Consider the following 23,128-nt stretch of genomic DNA (forward strand, 5'->3'; position numbering starts at 1 on the left):
TCCTTTCACCTGTTCCGGTTCATTTGCATCATTGTTGACGACGAAAAGAACACGAAGAAGAGAGGAAGACACTTTGGACCACTGAGATGCAGCCCCCCCCCCCCCCTCATGCAGGAGAGGTGAAGCATGGATGACGAGATGGAAAATGTGTTTCAAAGAGATGGAGGGAATGGGGAGGCAAATACACTGACATATACTAACACTGTCCCCCCTTTTTAAAGTCTTACACACTCTATACACACACCAATGGCAAACACACACAGACACACAGACTAACACACACACACACACACACACACACACGTACACACACACGCAGAGCCAGCGTTTGTTGCGGCTGCCTCTCTCTCTCCTGCTGCTGTAGAGGAATACAGACCATATTGATCGGTTGGTGCCAGCACAGATAAGAGCTATGTCACAACAATGGGCTGTGAAGTTAGTCTCTGAGTTAAATCAGGACTCCCCCATGGTGTCCACAGTCCCCAACCCGACCCACACACTGTTAGAAATGGCTTGAAGTACATGACAAGGACCTTCATCAAGGCCATATAGGATCACAACCTCAAGGCAGATCTATTACCACTGTCTATGGGTCTTTCTGTTGTGTGCTAATCCACTCTAGTCTTACTAGTGTCTGTGTTTTGGGGTTAGTCTCTATGTGCAAATGGCCGAATGACATTGAAAGGCTCGCTGTAGGTTTTAGGAACTCGGCTATGATGATGATGATGATGATGAAGGATAAGGAGACATCGTATATGCCACCCTTGCACTTACCAGAGCCCACACGCTGCTCGTTGGCTGGCAACCACAGGTTTCACGGGGACCTTCCATTTAAATTAATTCAATTGTACAATCAGAGAAATGCCCTTGCAGTTATATTGAATTAAACGATGTTGGTATCATGTGGGACAAAGCTATGTCGCTAATTCATTCGCTTTCTGGTGCTTCAGAGGAAAAGTGTCCTCAGAACAGACCGTGGAAGCAAATCAAATCAAATGTTATTTGTCACATGCGCCAAATAAAACAGGTGTAGTAGACTTTACAGTGAAATGCTTACTTACAAGACCTTAAACAACAGTGCAGTTTTAAGAAAATACCCCCCAAAAAAGTATGAGATAAGAATAACAGATAATTAAATAGCAGCAGTAAATAATGCTAATAGTCTGGGTAGCCATTTGATTAGCTGTTCAAGAGTCTTATGGCTTCGGGGTAGAAGCTGTTAAGAAGCCTCTTGGACCTAGACTTGGTGCTCCGGTACCGCTTGCCGTGCAGTAACAAAGAGAACAGTTTATGACGAGGGTGGCTGGAGTCTTTGACAATTTTTAGGGCCTTCCTCTGACACAGCCTGGTATAGAGGTCCTGGATGGCCGGAAGCTTGGCCCCGGTGATGTACTGGGCCATACACACTAACCTCTGTAGTGCCTTGCGGTCAGAGGCCGAGCAGTTGCCGTACCAGGCAGTGATGCAACCCGTCAGGATGCTCTCGATGGTGCAGCAGTAAATCCTTTTGAGGATCTGAGGACCCATGCCAAATATTTTCAGTCTTCTGAGGGGGAATAGGTTTTGTCGTGCCCTCTTTATGACTGTCTTGGTGTGCTTGGACCATATTAGTTTGTTGGTGATATGGACGCCAAGGAACTTGAAGCTCTCAACCTGCTTCACTACAGCCCCACCCATGAGAATGGGGGCTTGCTCGGTCCTCCTTTTCCTATAGTCCACAATCATCTCCTTTGTCTTGATCACATTGAGGGAGAGGTTGTTGTCCTGGCACAACATGGTCAGGTCTCTGACCTCCTTCCTATAGGCTGTCTCATCGTTGTTGGTGATCAGGCCTACCACTGTTGTGTCATCAGCAAACTTAATGATGGTGTTGGAGTCGTGCCTGGCCATGCAGTCATGAGTGAACAGGGAGGACAGGAGGGGACTGACCACACACCCCTGAGGGGCCCCCGTGTTGAGGATCAGCGTGGCGGATGTGTTGTTACCTACGTTTACCACCTGGGGGCGGTCCGTCAGGAAGTCCGGGATCCAGCTGCAGAGGGAAGTGTTCAGTCCCAGGGTCCTTAGCTTATTGATGAGCTTTGAGGGCCCTATGGTGTTGAACGCTGAGCTGTAGTCAATGAATAGCATTCTCACATATGTGTTCCTTTTGTTCAGGTGGGAAAGGGCAGTGTGGAGTGCAATAGAGATTGCATCATCTGTTGATCTGTTGGTGCGGTATGCAAATTGGAGTGGGTCTAGGGTTTCTGGGATAACGGTGTTGATGTGAGCCATGACCAGCCTTTCAAATCATTTCATGGCTACAGACGTGAAGCAAAGTTATTGTTACCGCTTGAATGAAAGCAAAGGCTGATGTTCATTATGCTTTTATGTGTTGGGTGAGGCTATTAGGATGTCATGGTAAATTGTAGGGTTTATCAATGGTACAGTACTCACTGTTCTTACATATTGTCTTGGTCGATGGTAAGGTACTCACTGTTCTTGGAACACAAGGATGTTTCACTGATCTGGCCTCGAAAATTGTTTGAATTAATCATCTTTTGCATCTTTCTGAACTCTCGCAACAATACCAGACATACCGTCGCCTTCGGAAAGAATTCAGACCCCTTGACTTTTTCCAAATTTTGTTACGTTACAGCCTTATTCTAAAATGTATAAAATTAAATTTAAAAAACTTCCTCAGCAATCTACACACAATAACCCATAATGACAAAGCGAAAACAGGTTTTTATAGATTTTTGCAAATGTATAAAAAAAAAAAACTAAACTGAAATACCTTTGCTATGATACTAGAAATTGAGTTCAGGTGCATCCTGTTTCCATTGATCATCATTGAGATGTTTCTACAACTTGATTGGAGTCCACCTGTGGTAAATTCAATTGATTGGACATGATTTGGAAAGACACACACCTGTCTATATAAGGTCTCACAGTTGACAGTGCATGTCATAGCAAAACCAGGTCATGAGGTCGAAGGAATTGTCCGTAGAGCTGTAAGACAGGATTGAGTCGAGGCACAGATCTGGGGAAGGGTACCAAAAAATGTCTGCAGCATTGAAGGTCTCCAAGAACACAGTGGCCTCCATCATTCTTAAATGGAAGAAGTTTGGACACACCAAGACTCTTCCTAATGCTGGATGCCCATTCCTCTGTGGAGATGGGAGAATCTTCCAGAAGAACAACCATCTCTGCACCACTCCACCAATCAGGCCTTTATGGTAGAGTGGCCAGACGGAAGCCACTCCTCAGTAAAAGGCACGTGACACCCCGCCAGACCATGAGAAACAAGATGCTCTGCTCTTATGAAACTCTTTGGCCTGAATGTCAAGCGTCACGTCTGGAGGAATCCTGGCACCATCCCTATAGTGAAGCATGATGGTGGCAGCATCATGCTGTGGGGATGTTTTTCAGCAGCAGGGACTGAAAAACTAGTCAGGATGGAATAAAAGATGAACGGAGCAGAGTACAGAGAGATCCTTGATGAAAATCTGCTCCAGAGCGCTCAGGACATCAGACTGGGGTGAAGGTTCACCTTCCAATAGGACAACGACCCTAAGCACACAGCCAAGACAACGCAGGAGTGGCTTCGGGACAAGTCTCTGAATGTCCTTGAGTGGCCCAGCCAGAGCCCGGACTTGAACTTGATCAAACATCTCTGGAGAGACATGAAAATAGCTGTGCACCAATGCTCCCCATCCAACCTGACAGAGCTTGAGAAGATCTGCAGAGAAAAATGGGAGACTCTTCCCAAATACAGGTTTGCCAAGCTTGTAGCGTCATACCCAAGAAGATTCGAGGCTGTAACCGCTACCAAAGGTGCTTCAACAAAGTACTGAGTAAAGGGTCTGAATACTTATGTAAATGTGATATTTCAGTTTATTTGTAATAAATTAGCAAAAATGAATTATGGGGTATTGTGTGTAAATTGATGAGAACACTATTTAATACATTTTAGGCTGTAACGTAACATCATGTGGAAAAAGTCAAGGAGTCTGAATATTTTGTCTCTAAATCTTACTGCTTTTACTATACATTTTGTGCACAAAAGACCAATTTAGAATTTTGTATCTTTGCAGAAGCTGACAAAAACTGAGTTATTTCCTAATCCAAGTCAAGGCTTTCCGTGTTCAGGCATATTTTGATGAGGTTGTAGTTGAGAGCAATAGCCACCTGCGCGGTCTGACTTCTGGGCATATCGCCCCCCGGAAAAATGTACCTGAATAACTTGGCTTCAGTTCTATTTGAGCTTTAAGCTCTATTTGGGTGCAGAGTGGGGCAGTAAGGCCTCGTGGTGTTAGTGTGTCTGCTGTCTGTCTTTCTATCCCCCCCTTAGGGTCAACTTAATTACACCTCACTACCTCATGGCTGACCCTGCATTAAGCCATGATGCACAATGCTAGATAGGCTACAGATAGCCAGGGGCGTAGGCCTGGGTGGACACAGGCCTACCCGAGCCAGACCCTGCCAGGCCCACCCAATTAGATTGAGCATTAATAATACATTTATTATAAAAATATATTTACTCCTCAGCACCCTTGTGGCAAAGTGGTTTTTCATTGAGTGACTTGACTGACCTCCTGTTGGAACTGGCTGCTGTAGGTGCTACATGCTACTTGACTAGTTTGCATTGCTTTGTGTAGTAGTTACTGACACAGAACTGGTCCGGAAGGAGCAGGTCTCTTGTGTGTATGCCTGTTACCAGAAGAAATAGCTTTTGGTACAATACAGTGTGTGTCCGTTGTACTGTAAATGCAATGTGACTTGCAATATGTAGGCCACTCACACATATTTGCATAGTAAGCAGTACACAATAATGAAATTCTGATGCAATTCCGAGGCTATCGTTAAGGTTGCCTTTGCCAAGCAGTATGCCATTACTTAGTAATGCCAGTGTTTTGTAACCCTCTCTGGGTAGTACATGTGGTTGAAATGAACCAGTGTTTGTACCTAGCACATTTGAACTCTTCTGGGATGGAAATACATCTGTGAGATTCCCAAGGAAATGTGCATTTGACATCTTTTGAATCCCCATAATCAACTGGTTTCTGTGTGATGCAAATAATGAGATTCTTCTCTCTGTCTGTACAAGCACAGCAATGTACATGTTTTTTATTTATTATTCCAGTTGGTTAAAAGAGAGGCAAAGCGAAAGACTCAGGCAGGTTTGAAGGGGGGGGATTTCATTGAAATTATATTTTGACAAATAAGCATTTGATGGTGTAAAATAGGCCATTGTGTTGGCGGTCCTGGGAGTGTGTGATAAAGAACGACAGTTGAAATGGGCAATGAGACTTCCTTCTACAAGCCTGGAGGAAGAGAATTTAGCGAATTAACAACAACAACAAAAAAACACAATTTCACGACTCACAGTAAATGCTCAAGCCCTACCATTTTCTGCACACCCGCCGTCTCCCATTTCCCATTGAGATGTATTGAAATGTATTTGCATTGCTACTGTGCCTGTCTTGTTTCTTTCTGTGTATGCCTGGCATTGTGTCATGATAAAACACTGCATGCACTGGTAAGTGTGGTATTGCTGTGGACTGTGAAGGCAGAGCTGTGTGTTTGGTTGAAAAATAAACTAGCTTTGTTTTATCAGTTCCCACCAGGGCAGCATCTACGCCATACCAGAACACTTCATCTCTAGGTTTGCGTTTTTTTTTTTTTTTTAAGTATTTTGTATGCCACAACAAGGAGAATGTGATCAATTGTAAACAAAATATAAAAGCAATATGATAATGTTGAGTTCAATCATACTTTAAAATAGCCTATGCTATGGTCCTGGCCTAGTGTCATTCGGCATAGTTTGTTGAGATATGCTGTGTACGTTTAGAGTGGTAGTGTTGCAGGAACATTAAGCTTGATTAATTTAGTTCACATTCATTCTAGAGTGGGTAGTATAGATCCATCTAGAGTACCGTGTTGAGGTAGTAGTATTGTGGTTTCTAGAGTAGTGTGTTGAGGTAGTTGTATTGTGGTTTCTAGAGTAGTGTGTTGAGGTAGTTGTTGTATTGTGGTTTCTAGAGTAGTGTGTTGAGGTAGTTGTATTGTGGTTTCTAGAGTAGTGTGTTGAGGTAGGTGTATTGTGGTTTCTAGAGTAGTGTGTTGAGGTAGTTGTATTGTGGTTTCTAGAGTAGTGTGTTGAGGTAGTTGTATTGTGGTTTCTAGAGTAGTGTGTTGAGGTAGTTGTTGTATTGTGGTTTCTAGAGTAGTGTGTTGAGGTAGTTGTATTGTGGTTTCTAGAGTAGTGTGTTGAGGTAGTTGTTGTATTGTGGTTTCTAGAGTAGTGTGTTGAGGTAGTTGTATTGTGGTTTCTAGAGTAGTGTGTTGAGGTAGTTGTTGTATTGTAGTTTCTAGAGTAGTGTGTTGAGGTAGTTGTATTGTGGTTTCTAGAGTAGTGTGTTGAGGTAGTTGTATTGTGGTTTCTAGAGTAGTGTGTTGAGGTAGTTGTATTGTGGTTTCTAGAGTAGTGTGTTGAGGTAGTTGTATTGTGGTTTCTAGAGTAGTGTGTTGAGGTAGTTGTTGTATTGTGGTTTCTAGAGTAGTGTGTTGAGGTAGTTGTTGTATTGTGGTTTCTAGAGTAGTGTGTTGAGGTAGTTGTATTGTGGTTTCTAGAGTAGTGTGTTGAGGTAGTTGTATTGTGGTTTCTAGAGTAGTGTGTTGAGGTAGTTGTATTGTGGTTTCTAGAGTAGTGTGTTGAGGTAGTTGTTGTATTGTGGTTTCTAGAGTAGTGTGTTGAGGTAGGTGTATTGTGGTTTCTAGAGTAGTGTGTTGAGGTAGGTGTATTGTGGTTTCTAGAGTAGTGTGTTGAGGTAGTTGTTGTATTGTGGTTTCTAGAGTAGTGTGTTGAGGTAGGTGTATTGTGGTTTCTAGAGTAGTGTGTTGAGGTAGGTGTATTGTGGTTTCTAGAGTAGTGTGTTTAGGTAGTTGTTGTATTGTGGTTTCTAGAGTAGTGTGTTGAGGTAGTTGTATTGTGGTTTCTAGAGTAGTGTGTTGAGGTAGGTGTATTGTGGTTTCTAGAGTAGTGTGTTGAGGTAGTTGTATTGTGGTTTCTAGAGTAGTGTGTTGAGGTAGTTGTATTGTGGTTTCTAGAGTAGTGTGTTGAGGTAGTTGTTGTATTGTGGTTTCTAGAGTAGTGTGTTGAGGTAGTTGTATTGTGGTTTCTAGAGTAGTGTGTTGAGGTAGTTGTATTGTGGTTTCTAGAGTAGTGTGTTGAGGTAGTTGTTGTATTGTGGTTTCTAGAGTAGTGTGTTGAGGTAGTTGTTGTATTGTGGTTTCTAGAGTAGTGTGTTGAGGTAGTTGTTGTATTGTGGTTTCTAGAGTAGTGTGTTGAGGTAGTTGTATTGTGGTTTCTAGAGTAGTGTGTTGAGGTAGTTCTATTGTGGTTTCTAGAGTAGTGTGTTGAGGTAGTTGTTGTATTGTGGTTTCTAGAGTAGTGTGTTGAGGTAGTTGTTGTATTGTGGTTTCTAGAGTAGTGTGTTGAGGTAGTTGCTGTATTGTGGTCACTGTGGCAGGTATAGGCCTGTTCAATATATCCATCTGTGGTGTAGGATATTATTTAGCTACTAATCCTAATGATGTGCTTAGTTAGCTTATGGCATCATTTTAATGATGTGTGTGTAGGTGCGCGCACATGCTTGGTGTGTGTATGCGTGCGTGCGTGCATGCGTGCGCGTGTGTGTGTGCTGGGCTTGTGGCTGTGATACGAGAAATGAATGGAGGAGCATGAGGAGGAGGGTCAACGCTGAATTTATGGGGTCTCGTTTCCAACCTGCCTAGCTTACTGATTAGGTAGAGAACGAGAGAGAGAGAGAGTTGCCTGAGAAGTAGAGAGAGCCATATTTGGTAATTGGCTGTGAGATTGTCACTAGAATGAAATTATGCTAGTTAATCTCTCTTCAATGAATCACGTCTGGAGTAGTCTGTCAGTACACTCATTATACCAGATACTGTATTGCCAACGTGCTGAAAGAGAAAAATAAAATCCAGCCATATAGGCCTGAATGAAGCATTGCTGGAGCTAGTCTATTGGCTCCATGTATAGGCCTAAGACATGATCTAAAAGACAATGGAAATTAGAAATACATGAGCCTATAAGTACCTCATATAGAGTCATCATAGGGTTGCAGAATGCCTCAGTTGTCATTTTATAATATTCAGAAATCACAATCTATTTTCCATTTTGGATTTAATATTGGGATTCAAAATTGTGTATATAACCAATCAGGGTCATACAGCTGGTGGCCATCTTGGAATCAAATCAGTAGCTAATAGCTTTGTAGAATCCAGTGTCAATGTATGAGCTAGGGAGATATTTTTATTCTCCCTAATTTTGTGATATCCAGTTGGTAGTTACGATCGCTTCAACTCCCTAACGGGGCTCAGGAGAGGCGAAGGTCAACAGGACCCACCAAGCCACGCTGCTTCTTAACACACCGCTCGCTTAACCCGGAAGCCAGCCGCACCAGTGTGTCAAAAGAAACACCTGTTGACTGATGACCGAAGCTTGTAGACGCCTGGCCCACCACAGGAAGTCGCTAGAGCGCAATGAGCCAAGGAAAGCCCCCCGGCCAAACCCTCCCCTAACTCGGACGGCGCTGGGCCAATTGTGCGCCGCCCTATGGGGCTCCCGGTCACAGTCAGCTGTGACACAGACTGGGATCTAACACCAGGTTGTAGTGGTGGCTCAGCACTGTGATGCAGTACCTTAGACCGCTTCTCCACTCGGGAGAAAGCTAGGATTTAAAGGTGATTTGTAGGACTGTACTGTCCTCGGTTCACACAATGGCACTTAAACACCTCTGCCGACGTGCGTGGTGTGTGTTAATTAATACCAACAATTAATTATGTTGTGAACATTACCCACCGCGTCTCATCTGCAAAAGGTCAGGGCTCTCCAGGCCTCCCTTTCATTTTATTCCCACAGATCTCTCTCTCTTTTTCATCCTTCCTTAATTCCTTAACAGCTTAGCAGAGAAAGACAAATATCCCCTTTACCATGCGCTTATTTTTCTGTCTGTGTTCCCTGTCATTATTCAACACCTCCCTTTGACTCTCTCTTCACCTCTCTTTTTTTCCTCTCATTTTCTTCTCCTTCCTTCTTCCCTTGTTTCCTTCCTTCCTCCCTTCCATCTGTCCTTTTTTCCTCCCTCCCTCCTTTCTCTTCAGAAAGAAAATACATTTTTACACCGCCTTTAGTCTGTGAATCATATAGCACTAGTATTAATTGTGAACTGTGTGAATCATATAGCACTAGTATTAATTGTGTACTGTGTGAATCATATAGCACTAGTATTAATTGTGAACTGTGTTAATCATATAGCACTAGTATTAATTGTGAACTGTGTTAATCATATAGCACCAGTATTAATTGTGTACTGTGTGAATCATATAGCACTAGTATTAATTGTGAACTGTGTGAATCATATAGCACTAGTATTAATTGTGTACTGTGTGAATCATATAGCACTAGTATTAATTGTGAACTGTGTGAATCATATAGCACTAGTATTAATTGTGAACTGTGTGAATCAGATAGCACTAGTATTAATTGTGAACTGTGTGAATCATATAGCACTAGTATTAGTTGTGTACTGTGTGAATCATATAGCACTAGTATTAGTTGTAAACTGTGTGAATCATATAGCACTAGTATTAATTGTGTACTGTGTGAATCATATAGCACTAGTATTAATTGTGTACTGTGTGAATCAGATAGCACTAGTATTAATTGTGTACTGTGTGAATCAGATAGCACTAGTATTAATTGTGTACTGTGTGAATCAGATAGCACTAGTATTAGTTGTGTACTGTGTGAATCATATAGCACTAGTATTAGTTGTGTACTGTGTGAATCATATAGCACTAGTATTAATTGTGTACTGTGTGAATCATAGCACTAGTAGAATCGTTTGATGGTGAGGCAAACTCTCAGCGGTGGGGTTATGCTGCAGGAGCCTCCCAGTAAGACTGAGAGTCAGATCAGCCTGAGAGGCAGAAGATCACAGGCCGCTAATTAGTTCTCATACCCAGGCTGAGTTCCACCTAATTAAATGAAAGCTGTTAGTGGAGAGAAAGGGAGAATAGGACAGAGTGACTGCATAGTAAATGATAGTGCTCATTCTATTACCCTTTATTTAGATGTTTTTTCTCAATCTCTCACTTGTTCTCTTCTCATACTATTCCTGTCTGTCTGTCTGTCTGTCTGTCTGTCTGTCTGTCTGTCTGTCTGTCTGTCTGTCTGTCTGTCTGTCTGTCTGTCTGTCTGTCTGTCTGTCTGTCTGTCTGTCTGTCTGTCTGTCTGTCTGTCTGTCTGTCTGTCTGTCTGTCTGTCTGTCTGTCTGTCTGTCTGTCTGTCTGTCTGTCTGTCTGTCTGTCTCTCTGTCTGTCTCTCTGTCTGTCTGTCTGTCTGTCTGTCTGTCTGTCTGTCTGTCTGTCTGTCTGTCTGTCTGTCTCTCTCTCTCTGTCTCTCTCTCTCTCTCTCTCTCTGTCTCTCTCTCTCTGTGTCTCTCGTCTCTCTCTCTCTCTCTGTGTCTCTCTCTCTCTCTGTGTCTCTGTCTCTCTGTGTGTCTCTGTCTCTGTTTCTCTCTGTGTCTCTGTCTCTCTCTGTGTCTCTCTCTTCCTCTCCCCTCCTATTTTTCACCTAAATGTATTTTTGTTTTGCAGGATTAATCTTTCAGCTGGGTGAAGTAGTCCATATGACACCAATCACTGTACGCTCTTATTGTCAAGCTTTGTCGGTGGTGACACTATTTGTAGACGGATAAACAATTATCCTTGTTCTCAGCAATAATGGTTTTATTTGGGTAAATTTAAAGTATGTGAAAGGCCTTGCAGGCTTTAATTACATTTTAGGAGTGAGTGTTTTTAGACGCTTAACTAGGGGAATATGATGAGGGTTTCAGATTGAATTTTGTAGAAGAAAGACGTGACTGAAGAGACATAGAGGCTGTGAAAACACTGTGTCCATTGTATGGAGAGACCCCACCCACCCCCAGCCTCCACGTCTCTCCCTCTCTCTCTCTCTCTCTTTCTCTTTCTCTTTCTCTCTTTCTCTCTCTATTTCTTTCTCGCTCGCTCTCTCTCTCCACATCTCTTTCTCTCTTTCTTTCTGTCCCAGCCATACTGACCCCTATCTGCTGTCCAGCCATCCACAGTGTCCAGCTAGCTAACAGACAGGGCATAGAGGGCTAGTGCATCTGCGCTGCTCATTCACTCACTCCCACTCTCTCTCTGTCTCCGTTCATTCGCTCTTTGGCCCCACCGTTTTGGCCGAGGCTCCCAACTGGAAAACGCAGGGCAAAAGGGCAGGACGCCTGAATCTGTTTCTGTAGCGCAAGCTCACTGGACGCCTGATACTGGACTGCCTGGGGGATGGAGAGTTTTAGTTGAATCGACTGGCGTGAGTCTGACTTGATGATGCGGATGGAATGTTGATGTGAGAGAAGGAGACGTAGACATACACACTCATGTACAAACAGACGTGCTGTGTTGACATAAATACACACACAAACTGATGTAAGCACACTCACTAAAACACCCACACAAGCTGGCAGGGGCACTCCCAATCTTCTAGACAGACACACACGCACGCACGCACGCACGCACGCACGCACGCACGCACGCACGCACGCACGCACGCACGCACGCACGCACACACACACACACACACACACACACACACACACACACACACACACACACACACACACACACACACACACCATATATCCCTCAATTTCATACATCTCAGTCGTCCACTGTAATACCCCATATCTAAACTCTATTCTGCCTTTGCAAATAAAGACTTTAACCATCGGCTGTTACAGACGTGCAGTAAAGTCCGGCTCAGTGCAGCCACTGCTCTCAGTAGTCCAGTAGCTTTAAGACAGAAATATCTTCACACCAGCGATGTAGCAGCAGGTAGCCTTCACGGTGGCAACATTGACTTTCGTCCATGTGTAATTACCTCAAAGAAAAGAAGACATATTTTCCCTTCTCAGATCCGCCACCACCCGTCCACCATTCTATACCTTGCGAAGTGGACGCGTCTTTTGAGTCCATTGAAAGGGACTGAGTGCTGGGTACATTATGTACAAACCCACTTGGCCGAAAGCCCCTTGTGTTAGAGTGACAGTGGTTAGCTAGCTGGGCCCTTGGCAAGCACAGCCACTGTTCTCTATTCCACTGTGGACTCCCCTGCCCTGGGGTAGAAACCTTGCAGCTGCCATTTTTTATGGCGTTCTGGAGCTCTGAGGTTATGGCGATGCTTTGACCGTGGAAAGTGACCCAGATGTTTTGTTTTTATGGGAGTAGACGTCAGGACAAAGACCACCCTGCTCTTTATACACTTACTGAATGTTGTGTAGAGAAACGCTCTTCCTACTTCCTTCTTATAGACATGAATTGCGTAGACTTAAATAAGGACTGTTGTGTTGTGCAGTACCATCATTTTGTCCCCGTGCCCAACAATATGGCCTTCTTCCTGAGTAGGATGTTACAATTTCTTCTCTCTAAAAGGCTGACTCATTCACTCTCATGCTGTACCAACCTTACCCTTCCAATGACCTTTGTCTAAATATAAATGTTCCCGAGCACAATGTGATTATAAATACAATTAAACCCCAACAGGGAAATGTTTTTCTTAAATAAAAAAGATAAACTTTAAATTAAAAATCCAATTAGACTTTTTTTTTGTAACTGGGAGGGCCACACCAAATGTAGCGCCACACACATCCTCACTAATAAGATACAAGAAAAAGGTGAAATAAAAAAATCCTGTTTAAGAAATTTTGATCACATTGTTTTAAGTGCTTTTTTGATGATTTTGGCTCCCGACGACTAGTATCATTTAAGTGTTTTTAATACAGGCATGTCGATGGACAGCCCTGTCCCTAGGGGCTTTCAAAATGGTGGCACGAGGACAGCGAGAAGGAAATGGTCCTTTACTACATAGAGGAGCTCTCTCTCTCTCTCTCTCTCTCTCTCTCTCTCTCTCTCTCTCTCTGCTCTCTCTCTCTCTCTCTCTCTCTCTCTCTCTCTCTCTCTCTCTCTCTCTGCTCTCTCTCTCTCTGCTCTCTCTCTCTCTCTCTTCTCTCTCTCTCTCTCTCTCTCTCTCTCTCTCTCTCTGGCTTTGATCTTCTGGCCTAATTCATTATCACAGTGTGAAACCTCTTCATATTAGCTGGGCTCCGGAGTCAATGGACCGTGCTGCTACTGAGCAATGAGCTTATCTCTGCTCTTACCCAAAACACTCTTTCTTCATCAAATATCCATATTTGTACTTTATTATATTACAGTATACAGTATACTAAGTCATCCCATCTTGTACTTTTATCATAGTTGTATTTTGAGTGATGCCAGTGAAATACAAGCGTGTTGGAAAGGGTTGTCACCACAACAGCAGTAATCTGACAGAGGCACTTTGTTTTTATTAAACCTTTATTTAACTAGACAAGTCAGTTGAAGAACAAATTCGTATTTACAATGACGGCCTACCGGGGAACAGTGGGTTAACTTCCTTGTTCAGGGACAGAACGACAGATTCTTTACCTTGTCAGTTCGGGGATTCGATCCAGCAACACTTTTGGGTACTGGCCCAACGCTCTAACCACTAGGCTACCTGCTGCCCCAATTTAACCCCCCCCCCCCCCCCCCCCACAACAACAACAGATGTATATGTATGTGTGTCTTTCAGAAGGTTTGGATTAGAAGCGGAAGTCACATTTCAATTGGACCTTGTGCGCAATTGACCAATAGAGTCATCTTAGTCTCTAAATCTTTATAGAGACTGAAGCACCTGAAGCTGTTGATATTAGCGCACTAGCCAGCTGTTTTCCCTGTGAGAAACATCACTGTAGATGGTGTAATGTAATACACTCTTTCCTCTGAGATGACTGAGGACCGTAGCAATGCTCATGTAGAAGGCAGCCCTGTGTGGAGGCCCACCTCTCTCACTTCAGGCAGTGGAGATGCTAGCTGCAGGTTGGACTGAGCAAGGCGAGAGGGCTTCTTCACCCCTCTCCTTTCTCTCCGAGGTGCTGAGAGTATGATTGGGGGCGAATAGTCTGGTGATCAGATGAGGCCGGGGCAAATCCGGGAGAGCCGCTGTCGCAGTGCTTTGTGGGTAGTAGCAGCTCAAGACTAGAACCTTGATGGCTCAGTTGTAAGCCAGGCTGAGATGCAAGAGCCAATCAAGGCGATTCATAAAAGGAAAGGTGGCTCTTTGCTCAGACAGATATTTGATCTCTGATTGTATCTACTTGAATGCTCAACCATCAAGAGCCACTTTGGAGAAAAAAGGAGATGTCTCTTTCTTTATTTCTTTCTTCTTCTTTGCCTTCCTCCATCCATTCTACATCTGTTACCATTTCCCTGTGATCGCTTGGCATGTTAACAATCAACTGCGGTTGCCATGACTTCATTCTCTTTGTTTCGTGCATTTTTTTAGTCTGAAATTTATATTTTTTTTCCGGGTCACAAATGCCATGGAAAATCCACCAAATCTCTTGAATATGTGTGCAAATATTGTCTAGGCTTACATACACTTACATATACCCTCTTCTCACTGACTGCATATGGATTTGTAATGACCCATGGCTGCATAGATTTATTGAGGTGATTTGTAGGTGTGTATTTCTGTGGTGAATGGGCAAGGGACTCACAGAAACAGAACAGCGGAATGGCACTCGGGATGCATTTGATTTGGGATGTAGCTTTGAAGATGTAAATGTAAATCAGAATCATACCAGTCAACAGAACTGTATTGCTCTCATGCTCTCTCCCTCTCTATCTTTTGTCTATCTCTGTTAGGGTTGCAAAGATACTGGTAATTTACCAAAGTTACTGGAATCTTCAGTAGTTTTGGTAATTAACAGAAAATCTATCGTAACTTTGGTAGTTTATACTTGAATGACGTTTTTTTTAAAGTATTCATATCTAGTATTATTTTTAGGATAATGTTTTACAGCTTTGTCGTTTGATTTTTTATTTGGAAAATGTAAATTATATTTAAAATTACAGACACTTATAATCTGAAGTACCCAAAAGGGCCACTAGATGTCTTGTGATATATTTTGTATATTTACCTAGGCAAGTCAGTTAAGAACTAATTCTTATTTATAATGACAGCCTACTGGGGAACAGTGGGTTAACTACATTGTTCGAGGGCAGAATGACATATTTTTTCCTTGTCAGCTCAGGGATTCGATCCAACAACCTTTCTGTAACTGGCCCAACTCTCGAACTACCAAGGTACCTGCAATCCTTGAAAGAAACAACAATTCTAGTAGTTTACTGGTAAACTTCAAAGTTTCCAGTAAATTACGCTCCCTTTGCAACCCTGATCTCTAACCAGTCTTGTCTTGGAGCATGTTTTTCTCCAGTCCAAACTAGACATGTTTCTACACATATCTTTGATTAGTTTCATTGATACCTTGTTATATATTGAATTGCAGTCTAATTCAATGCAGTGGAGAATTTCTCATACCGTATATTATTTTCAAAATACCTGCAATGCCAAGCACAACCAGTGATTCTATTCTATTCTTCTTTTACAGGAGATAAAGAGCATTAAAAGTAAGCCATGGGTAACATTTTCTAAAGCCAGGGCAGCATGCTTTCTAGGTTTGCACTTCACCTCTCCTGCTCATACATCACATCTTTCTAGGTTTGCACTTCACCTCTCCTGCTCATACATCACATCTGTCTAGCCATTGGCAGACTCATCTAACATGGCATCTATACTGAGTGTACAAAACATTTTGCTCTTTTCATGACATGGACTGACCAGGTTGAAAGTTAAGATCCCTTATTGATGTCACTTGTTAAGTCCACTTCAATCAGTGTAGATGAAGGGGAGGAGATGGGTTAAAGAAGGATTTTTTAGCCTTGAAACAATTGAGACATGGATGATGTATGTCTGCCATTCAGAGGGTAAATGGGCAAGACAAAGGATGCAAGTGCCTTTGAACGGGATATGGTAGTAGGTGCCAGGTACAGCGGTTTGTGTCAAGAATAGTCAACCACCCAAACGACATCCAGCCAACTTGACACAACTGTAGGAAGTATTGGAGTCAACATGGACCAGCATCCCTGTGGAACGCTTTCGACACCTTGTAGAGTCCATGTCCCGACGGATTGAGGCTGTTCTGAGGGCAGAATGCGGTGCAACTCAATATTAGCAAGGTGTTCCTAAAGTTTGGTAACCTCAGTGGATGTCACGCTGGCGCTGGTAACTTTGAACGTCTAGCTTTCAACTTATAGCTTTTTAACTGAGCTTGTGCGGTATATATGTTTTGACACATGAGAGACATAGTTATCATAGACATCTTATCTGTGAATTGATTGATCTGTATTTTTATGCGCAAAAAACAACAAAAACGAAGTAATAATACTACAGTTATGGTGACCAGCGGTTGCCAGCAGGAAGTAGTAACCCTATTGATGGTGCGTCTTGTACATTAGTTGCAGTGCTAGTTTTTAGTGTTGTGTTTAAATACATACAACGCTTCTTTCAAAACAAGGAACATGCACTGTAGTTAATCTTAGCTTTCCTTTATCTGGCTGGTAATTGGTTAATTGGTTAAGGTCCTTGGTGGAGGATTTTAGAGGAGACTAGGTGATTGACTAGTAGACTACTTGGTTCAGAAGGTGACTACGTGTGTCTCTAGAAAAAAACTTTGGCTTATATAGAGCTTGATATCACAGTCTCTCTCACATCCTGACGTACAGTACAGCAGTGTACGTCTACTCACACATACAGAGTAGATAGCATGTCATTAGACAATGGTCGAGGAGCACAACACAATTTGCCAAACGCCACATTTTGAAGTCTTACATTATTTCAGCTACGGTTCACGTCACTTTTATTTCAGTTTGAGGTGTTGTCGATGTTCGGTGTTTATTTTTTTGACGTGTATTTTTTTGTATGTTTTGGTCATGTGGTATGTGTTCTGCATGAAAGCAAAATCTATTTTAGCAATTTAATCTGAATACATCTGTCAGTGATACAATTCCAAAGATAAAAAACATTGAGATGTGATTTTCTGAGAAAATGTACAGACTCACGCAGCTAATGGAAGAAAAATAAACTTCCTGTTAACACATTTCTTGCGACCACAACCCTAAACAAAGTGGTAGGAATTGTTAGTGTGAAAGACTTTTCTATTCATTATATATTAGTCCCACTTTGGGGAAACAGAACACTTTCACTAACGAACCTTCTCTCTTTTTCCTTCTCTTCCCTCCAGACACCCGGACCTTGCCTGACGTAGCCATGACAGGCAAGTGCACTCGGGAATGCGACGAGTACGGCCACTCGGACTCCTGCTGGATGCCTGTGCGCACGTCGCCCGAGCGACGGCCCAAGACGACTACCACCCAACAACCAAAGCTTTCCACCTTCACGACCAGTGGCGGTAGCGGCAGCAACCCTCCCGAGCAGCAACAACAACAGGAAGCCCTGGTCGCCATGGCCAACGGAGACCCCTCCTCTCACGTGATGCTGGGAAACGACCGCAACCGCAACTTGCTCAATAAGAAGATGGCCTCCTCCTCGTCCTCCTACGAAGCTTTCGGCTCGCCCAGCTTCAGCCCGCCGGGGGTCGAGGAGGGGGTGGTGGTGGGTCACCCCATCGAGGAGATCCCCCTGGCCCCCACCGGGGAATACAAACCCTCATCCTGTGGCACGCTCACCCGCCGGGAGGTCTACCTGTGAGGGGGGCGGTGGAGCTAGCGCCACGGTACGCATGGTTCTAGCAACAAACAACAACTATAGTAGGCAACCACGACAACAACAACTGAAGACACTTTTTACTGTACCAGACCGACCTTAACTGAGCAGGAAAGGTCCAAGGATAACCCTTCTCCAAGACAACAACAAACATCAAAAACAACAACCTGAAACAATGCTAAAATCAACGTGGATACAAAAATAATCCCTTTTTGAAATTCAGATTCTGACCTTATCTTGCAAGAGGAAGAGGAGGATGGGGCTATTGGTGGGACTTGAAGCGAGACATTGGATAACTGCTGCCGGCCGGCGAGTCGGGCCAATGGGAACATTACTGCTGCCTGATGATCACCACTGTACAATTACCAACTCATTTCCATAAAACATGCATGCATTATCTCTCCCTGACCCCGCCTCCCAAAGACTGTAATGTACAAAAAGAGGACCTTCATTTTTTCCCCCATCTTTTTCTATAACTTGAGTGTGACAATGAAACGTGTGACAGAGGACCGATGTCATGCCTTTTGGGGACTTAGTGACACTCCTACCCTGATGCAAATGTCATATACATTCAGTAACGTGTCACGTAACACATGTCACGTGTCATGATCCCCCCCCCGTGCTACCCACTCTTGATCCCGTCATTTCAACAGCTTGTGACATAAAGTTGCGTTCCTCCAAAAACACAACCAAACAACAACAGACTGTGAAAGCTACTAGCATGGCATCATAGATCATAACATTTGGGAAAGACTAAGCTTTAACTTTCTGTCCTGTGGATAAGACGGTGTGTATCGCCTCATTCGTGGCAGAATATCATTGACAAACGGAGTCAATACGGTTGGCAATGTCCTAGGAGTCCATGACACACACAATGTATGATGAACTGATGTCCAAGTATGCTTATTTACGAGTATGCTCACTTTGTCTCTCTCATAGACACTAACACAAGTGTACATTGTACATATACATCGATTCAGACCCTTTGACCTTTAAAGCTCACTTGTCTCTCTACCTTTCTCTGTCTCTCTTTCTCTGTCTTTGGATGGCCTGAGAGTTGAAGACTAAACCGTCCTTCCAGATCTTATTTTCTGTCTAGATCTGAACTGGTTGTCGTTCTTTGCTTGAATTGCGTAATATGTGTACGTGGTTGTGCATACTGTATCACCCCCCGGAAAATATTGATTCCTATTCAGATGAAAGTTATAAAGCTGATTATGGTTTCTCTTGCCCACACAGACAAGCAGACACAAATCAACACACACAGCTAACATGTCATGGTTACACTTTAGGTGAGTTAGTTGAGGGAAGTGCTGGGTATGTAAAAGTAAACACGACAGGGTAGGTTGAGCTGGTCCAGAAAAGGTTTTGCCGTGACATTTATTTTGTGTTAGCGTGTGTGATAGATTAAACAGCACATGCCATATGGTACACACCACTGACACGAACACACTATCTATCGTATAATAGTAAGCATAGTACACTCTAACTAAGTCCATGTCCACCTTTCCATAAATGGAGATGTCACTAATGGCGGAAGTACATTTTCATATTGACACAGACAGACATCTTTTGAGCAAGAATGTAAGAATCTGCTCAATGAAGTACAATCAAAAGTACCTACTGATGTACAGTCACAAAAAGGTGTGTGGAAATACAATGGTTTAACATTGTACCTTTACAAGTTAGTATGAGCGAGAAACCAAAACATAGGGAATACAAACTGGCATATGGATTCATCATCTATCAGAGAGTAACTACAATACCACATAGAAATAGCTTTCGGTAGTTATGTTGCTTTAAATACATACGTGTAAATGTATAGTGTGAGTATAGGTTGAAATGAACAAGGGCGCAACATGTAGGAGAATATCTGTTGTGGTTTGGACTGACTCAAACGTATGCACACACACACACACACACACACAATATGAAGATATTGTACCTCCATTACCCATCGCAAGTTGTGTTTTTCTGCCGGTACTGTAAGTAGGCACAAGGTCTTGCCGCCATAACTGAGAAAAGTTCCTATCAGATGCAATGGAAACCCTTGTATATGTTAGCTAACCCTTTGGTTCAAAACAACTGCTATTTGGCAGTCCACCAATCTGTAGTCTGTAAGTACTACTTGTCGTTCGAAGAAGCGCTCCTATGCTTATAAACTGTATACATAAATATGTACTTTTTACTGCATGTTTAAAGGGAATTTACTTCACTTAATGAGGAGAAAAAAATGTCAAAGAAAAATGTTTAAAAAAAAAATCCTTAACCTGTGAACATGAAGGTCCATCTTGTTGCTTGCTTTTGTTATACCTAACAGACATTAGCCATGTAGTACGATTAATAAGTATATCGGTTTGAGGAGGAAGAAATGTATGTTTATTTAGCATATTTCTTTCATGTTCCATCATATTTTGTTGATTGTTGGTTTGGTTTTGTTCCTATCAGACACATTTTCACAGCGTTCCCCAATTCCATTGAACAGTAAACCCTACCGTAAACCCTACAGTAAACCCTACCGTAAACCCTACCGTAAACCCTACCTTAAACACTACCGTAAACCCCACAGTGATAACATAGATTCAGTTGAAGTAGTGCTACCCTATCCTGCGTCATCACCTGGAAAAGTCTGACGTACATAATACAGTGAGACGATTCGCAACTTCCTACCGGCATGGCATTTACGTTTCATTTTTCCCTCTCTTTTTTTTTTTTGTATTTGATATACAATAACAATCAGATCCTTGGAAATGATGATCATTATGTATTTTATTCGTTTTTTATTTTATTTTATATTTTCCTGGTGCAACTTAGTATATTTAGAGTGCTTCTGTAAAAAAAAAAGAAAAATGTCCAAAAAACTAAACTGTAGAGTGAATGCAAAATATGCAATTGTGCCTTTTTATACCGATTTGGTATGATTCAATGTTGGTTTGGAATGGTACAAAACCAATTATGCTGACATGCTTTCTAAAAGTAGTGGGGATGATATTATAGTCCAATTTTAAATACCTCCTGAGGAACTATTCAGTTACTTTCTGTCTTCTCGGGATGTGACCAGTCAAATGTTTGTAAGCCTGTCGACACAGTGTGGTACAATGACGTGGAGTGGCTATTGGATGGGTCTCAACGTGGAATGTTCAAGGTATTAATATCCATTCCTAGCATAGTGTACTTTCATAACCAAATTACTACTTTTTGTACTCTGCTTAATACTAGTAATAATGATGATGTAATGGAAAAATGATTATCCTATTGCTACGGTGTTCTGCTGATGTACATGTTCAGTGCGACAACCTTATGTGCATGAAACAACTCTCCTGGATTGAACACATTGAGTGTAGTTGAAGAAACGCTTGGAGACATTTGACAGTTCAGGACGCGAGGAAGCCGATAAATGCTAAATGCAGAGGTTGGAAAAGTGAGGAGTTCAACAAAAAAAAAATGAACAAAAAAATGCTGCAAGGTCGAGATGCTGACAGAATGCACACCTCAGGACGTAAAGCAACCCCTAAAACACATTTACAACACATGCATTACAACAACAACAACAAAAAACACTACACATACACAAATTCTACAAAGCATGGTGGCGTTACACCACTGGAAACCAGAAAGAAGGTGTGTAGTGGGTTCTCGTTGTGTTATACTTTCAGTGAACATCAAGGAAATTGCATGTCTGTGTTTCTAGAAAGACAGAGAATGTTCTATACAGAGAGGTAAGTGTTATAATACGCTTTTGTTGATTGTCAAAAAATGCAACTCTTTAATCAAACATTCAATAGGCTACTTGTGCTTACTTCTAAATGTCCAATATTATCTGATAGAAAAGAAACAGGGACGATATCAAATGGTTCCTCCCTTGACCTGGTAATCCACAGATGACAGGCAAGTTTGGTTTTTTAGAAGAAAAACTGAATAAAATGTATCATCATTTTTGCTACCTGAGGTGTATGTTTAGTCAGATCTCTCTCCTATTCGTTGTTGAGCATTCACAGTCTGTGATGAGATTTGTAATATTAACTATAAACTATTTGTCCTGCGACTTGGATGTTGATATAGAAATTGAGTAAACAGTTTATCATTGTTTAATTAAGTATGAGTCACTATGCACGCAGCTTAGCTGAACATGGCAAAATGTATTGAACGCAAGTCAACTTCTATTTATGAAATATTTTACATAATTTAATTTGCTTTTGTACAGGTTTCTGTAAATAAATTGCTTGTAATTTTTGTCTCTGCAGAAATTAAAATATAACATGGTAAAACTATATTGTACTAACTCCTTTATTGATTTGAATAAGTTGTATGCTATGTTTTTATACGGCTGGCAATTGCCAGTGACCTCACAAAACGATATTATCCCATTAAGTAAAGTGGCTTCGATAGGTATTGCGATTCTCACTATTCTCTCATTCTATATGTATTAAGATTCGATACTGTGATTCGATGTTCCAAACATACTGCTCACCATGTGTCTGCTGCAGAAGGACAAGAGAGAGACATGAGAAAACCAGTACGATCAGTAATGGAAATAAAAGTTCTGAAAACAAATTGGCTCCCTAGACGGAGAAAACGCTAAGAAGTTTTGGTGTGGAGTTTTGGGGCAAGGACAGCTAACTAGCACAAAAATTATATTGTGATTTTGTCAAAACGACATGATATATCAGCAAAAATAATATCCCGATTTGTACTGTAGCGATTTTCCCACATCACTATGTTTTCACACAAGCCATTAGTCAACCACTACATATATTGACATGTATATTATTATCAATTTTTTCTTTCTTCTCCAAAAACCCACAGTGGACTACCACTGCTTCTTCAACACATACTGTACCTGACCACCACTATACTAGTGTCATGTTACCCCATCACCACCACTATACTAGCGTCATGTTACCCCATCACCACCACTATACTAGTGTCATGTTACCCCATCACCACCACTATACTAGTGTCCTATTACCCCATCACCACCACTATACTAGTGTCATGTTACCCCATCACCACCACTATACTAGTGTCCTGTTACCCCATCACCACCACTATACTAGTGTCCTATTACCCCATCACCACCACTATACTAGTGTCATGTTACCCCATCACCACCACTATACTAGTGTCATGTTACCCCATCACCACCACTATACTAGTGTCATGTTACCCCATCACCACCACTATACTAGTGTCTTGTTGCCCCATCACCACCACTATACTAGTGTCCTGTTACCCCATCACCACCACTATACTAGTGTCATGTTACCCCATCACCACCACTATACTAGTGTCCTGTTACCCCCATCACCACCACTATACTAGTGTCATGTTACCCCATCACCACCACTATACTAGTGTCTTGTTGCCCCATCACCACCACTATACTAGTGTCCTGTT

General features: G+C 42.2%; 1 protein-coding gene across 6 annotated transcripts in view; it reads left to right on the plus strand.

Moving 5' to 3' along the window:
• The window catches only part of LOC139534681 (protocadherin-7-like), a 223,586-nt gene extending 201,584 nt beyond the window's left edge, over positions 1 to 22,002 (plus strand). For 2 of the 6 annotated variants that reach the window (XM_071334046.1, XM_071334047.1), the window contains exons 3-4: positions 15,558 to 15,576; positions 17,250 to 17,364. In XM_071334046.1, the coding sequence (XP_071190147.1) occupies positions 15,558 to 15,574 (17 nt within the window). In that variant the 3' untranslated portion in view covers positions 15,575 to 15,576; positions 17,250 to 17,364. Of the gene's footprint in view, positions 1 to 15,557; positions 15,577 to 17,249 lie in introns of all 6 variants that reach the window. The other 4 variants (XM_071334043.1, XM_071334044.1, XM_071334045.1 and 1 more) reach the window with 3 other exon arrangements.
• Positions 22,003 to 23,128: the final 1,126 nt, after the last annotated feature.

The sequence above is a fragment of the Salvelinus alpinus genome, chromosome 11 (genome assembly GCF_045679555.1).
Source record: "Salvelinus alpinus chromosome 11, SLU_Salpinus.1, whole genome shotgun sequence".
Taxonomy (NCBI): Eukaryota; Metazoa; Chordata; class Actinopteri; order Salmoniformes; family Salmonidae; genus Salvelinus; species Salvelinus alpinus.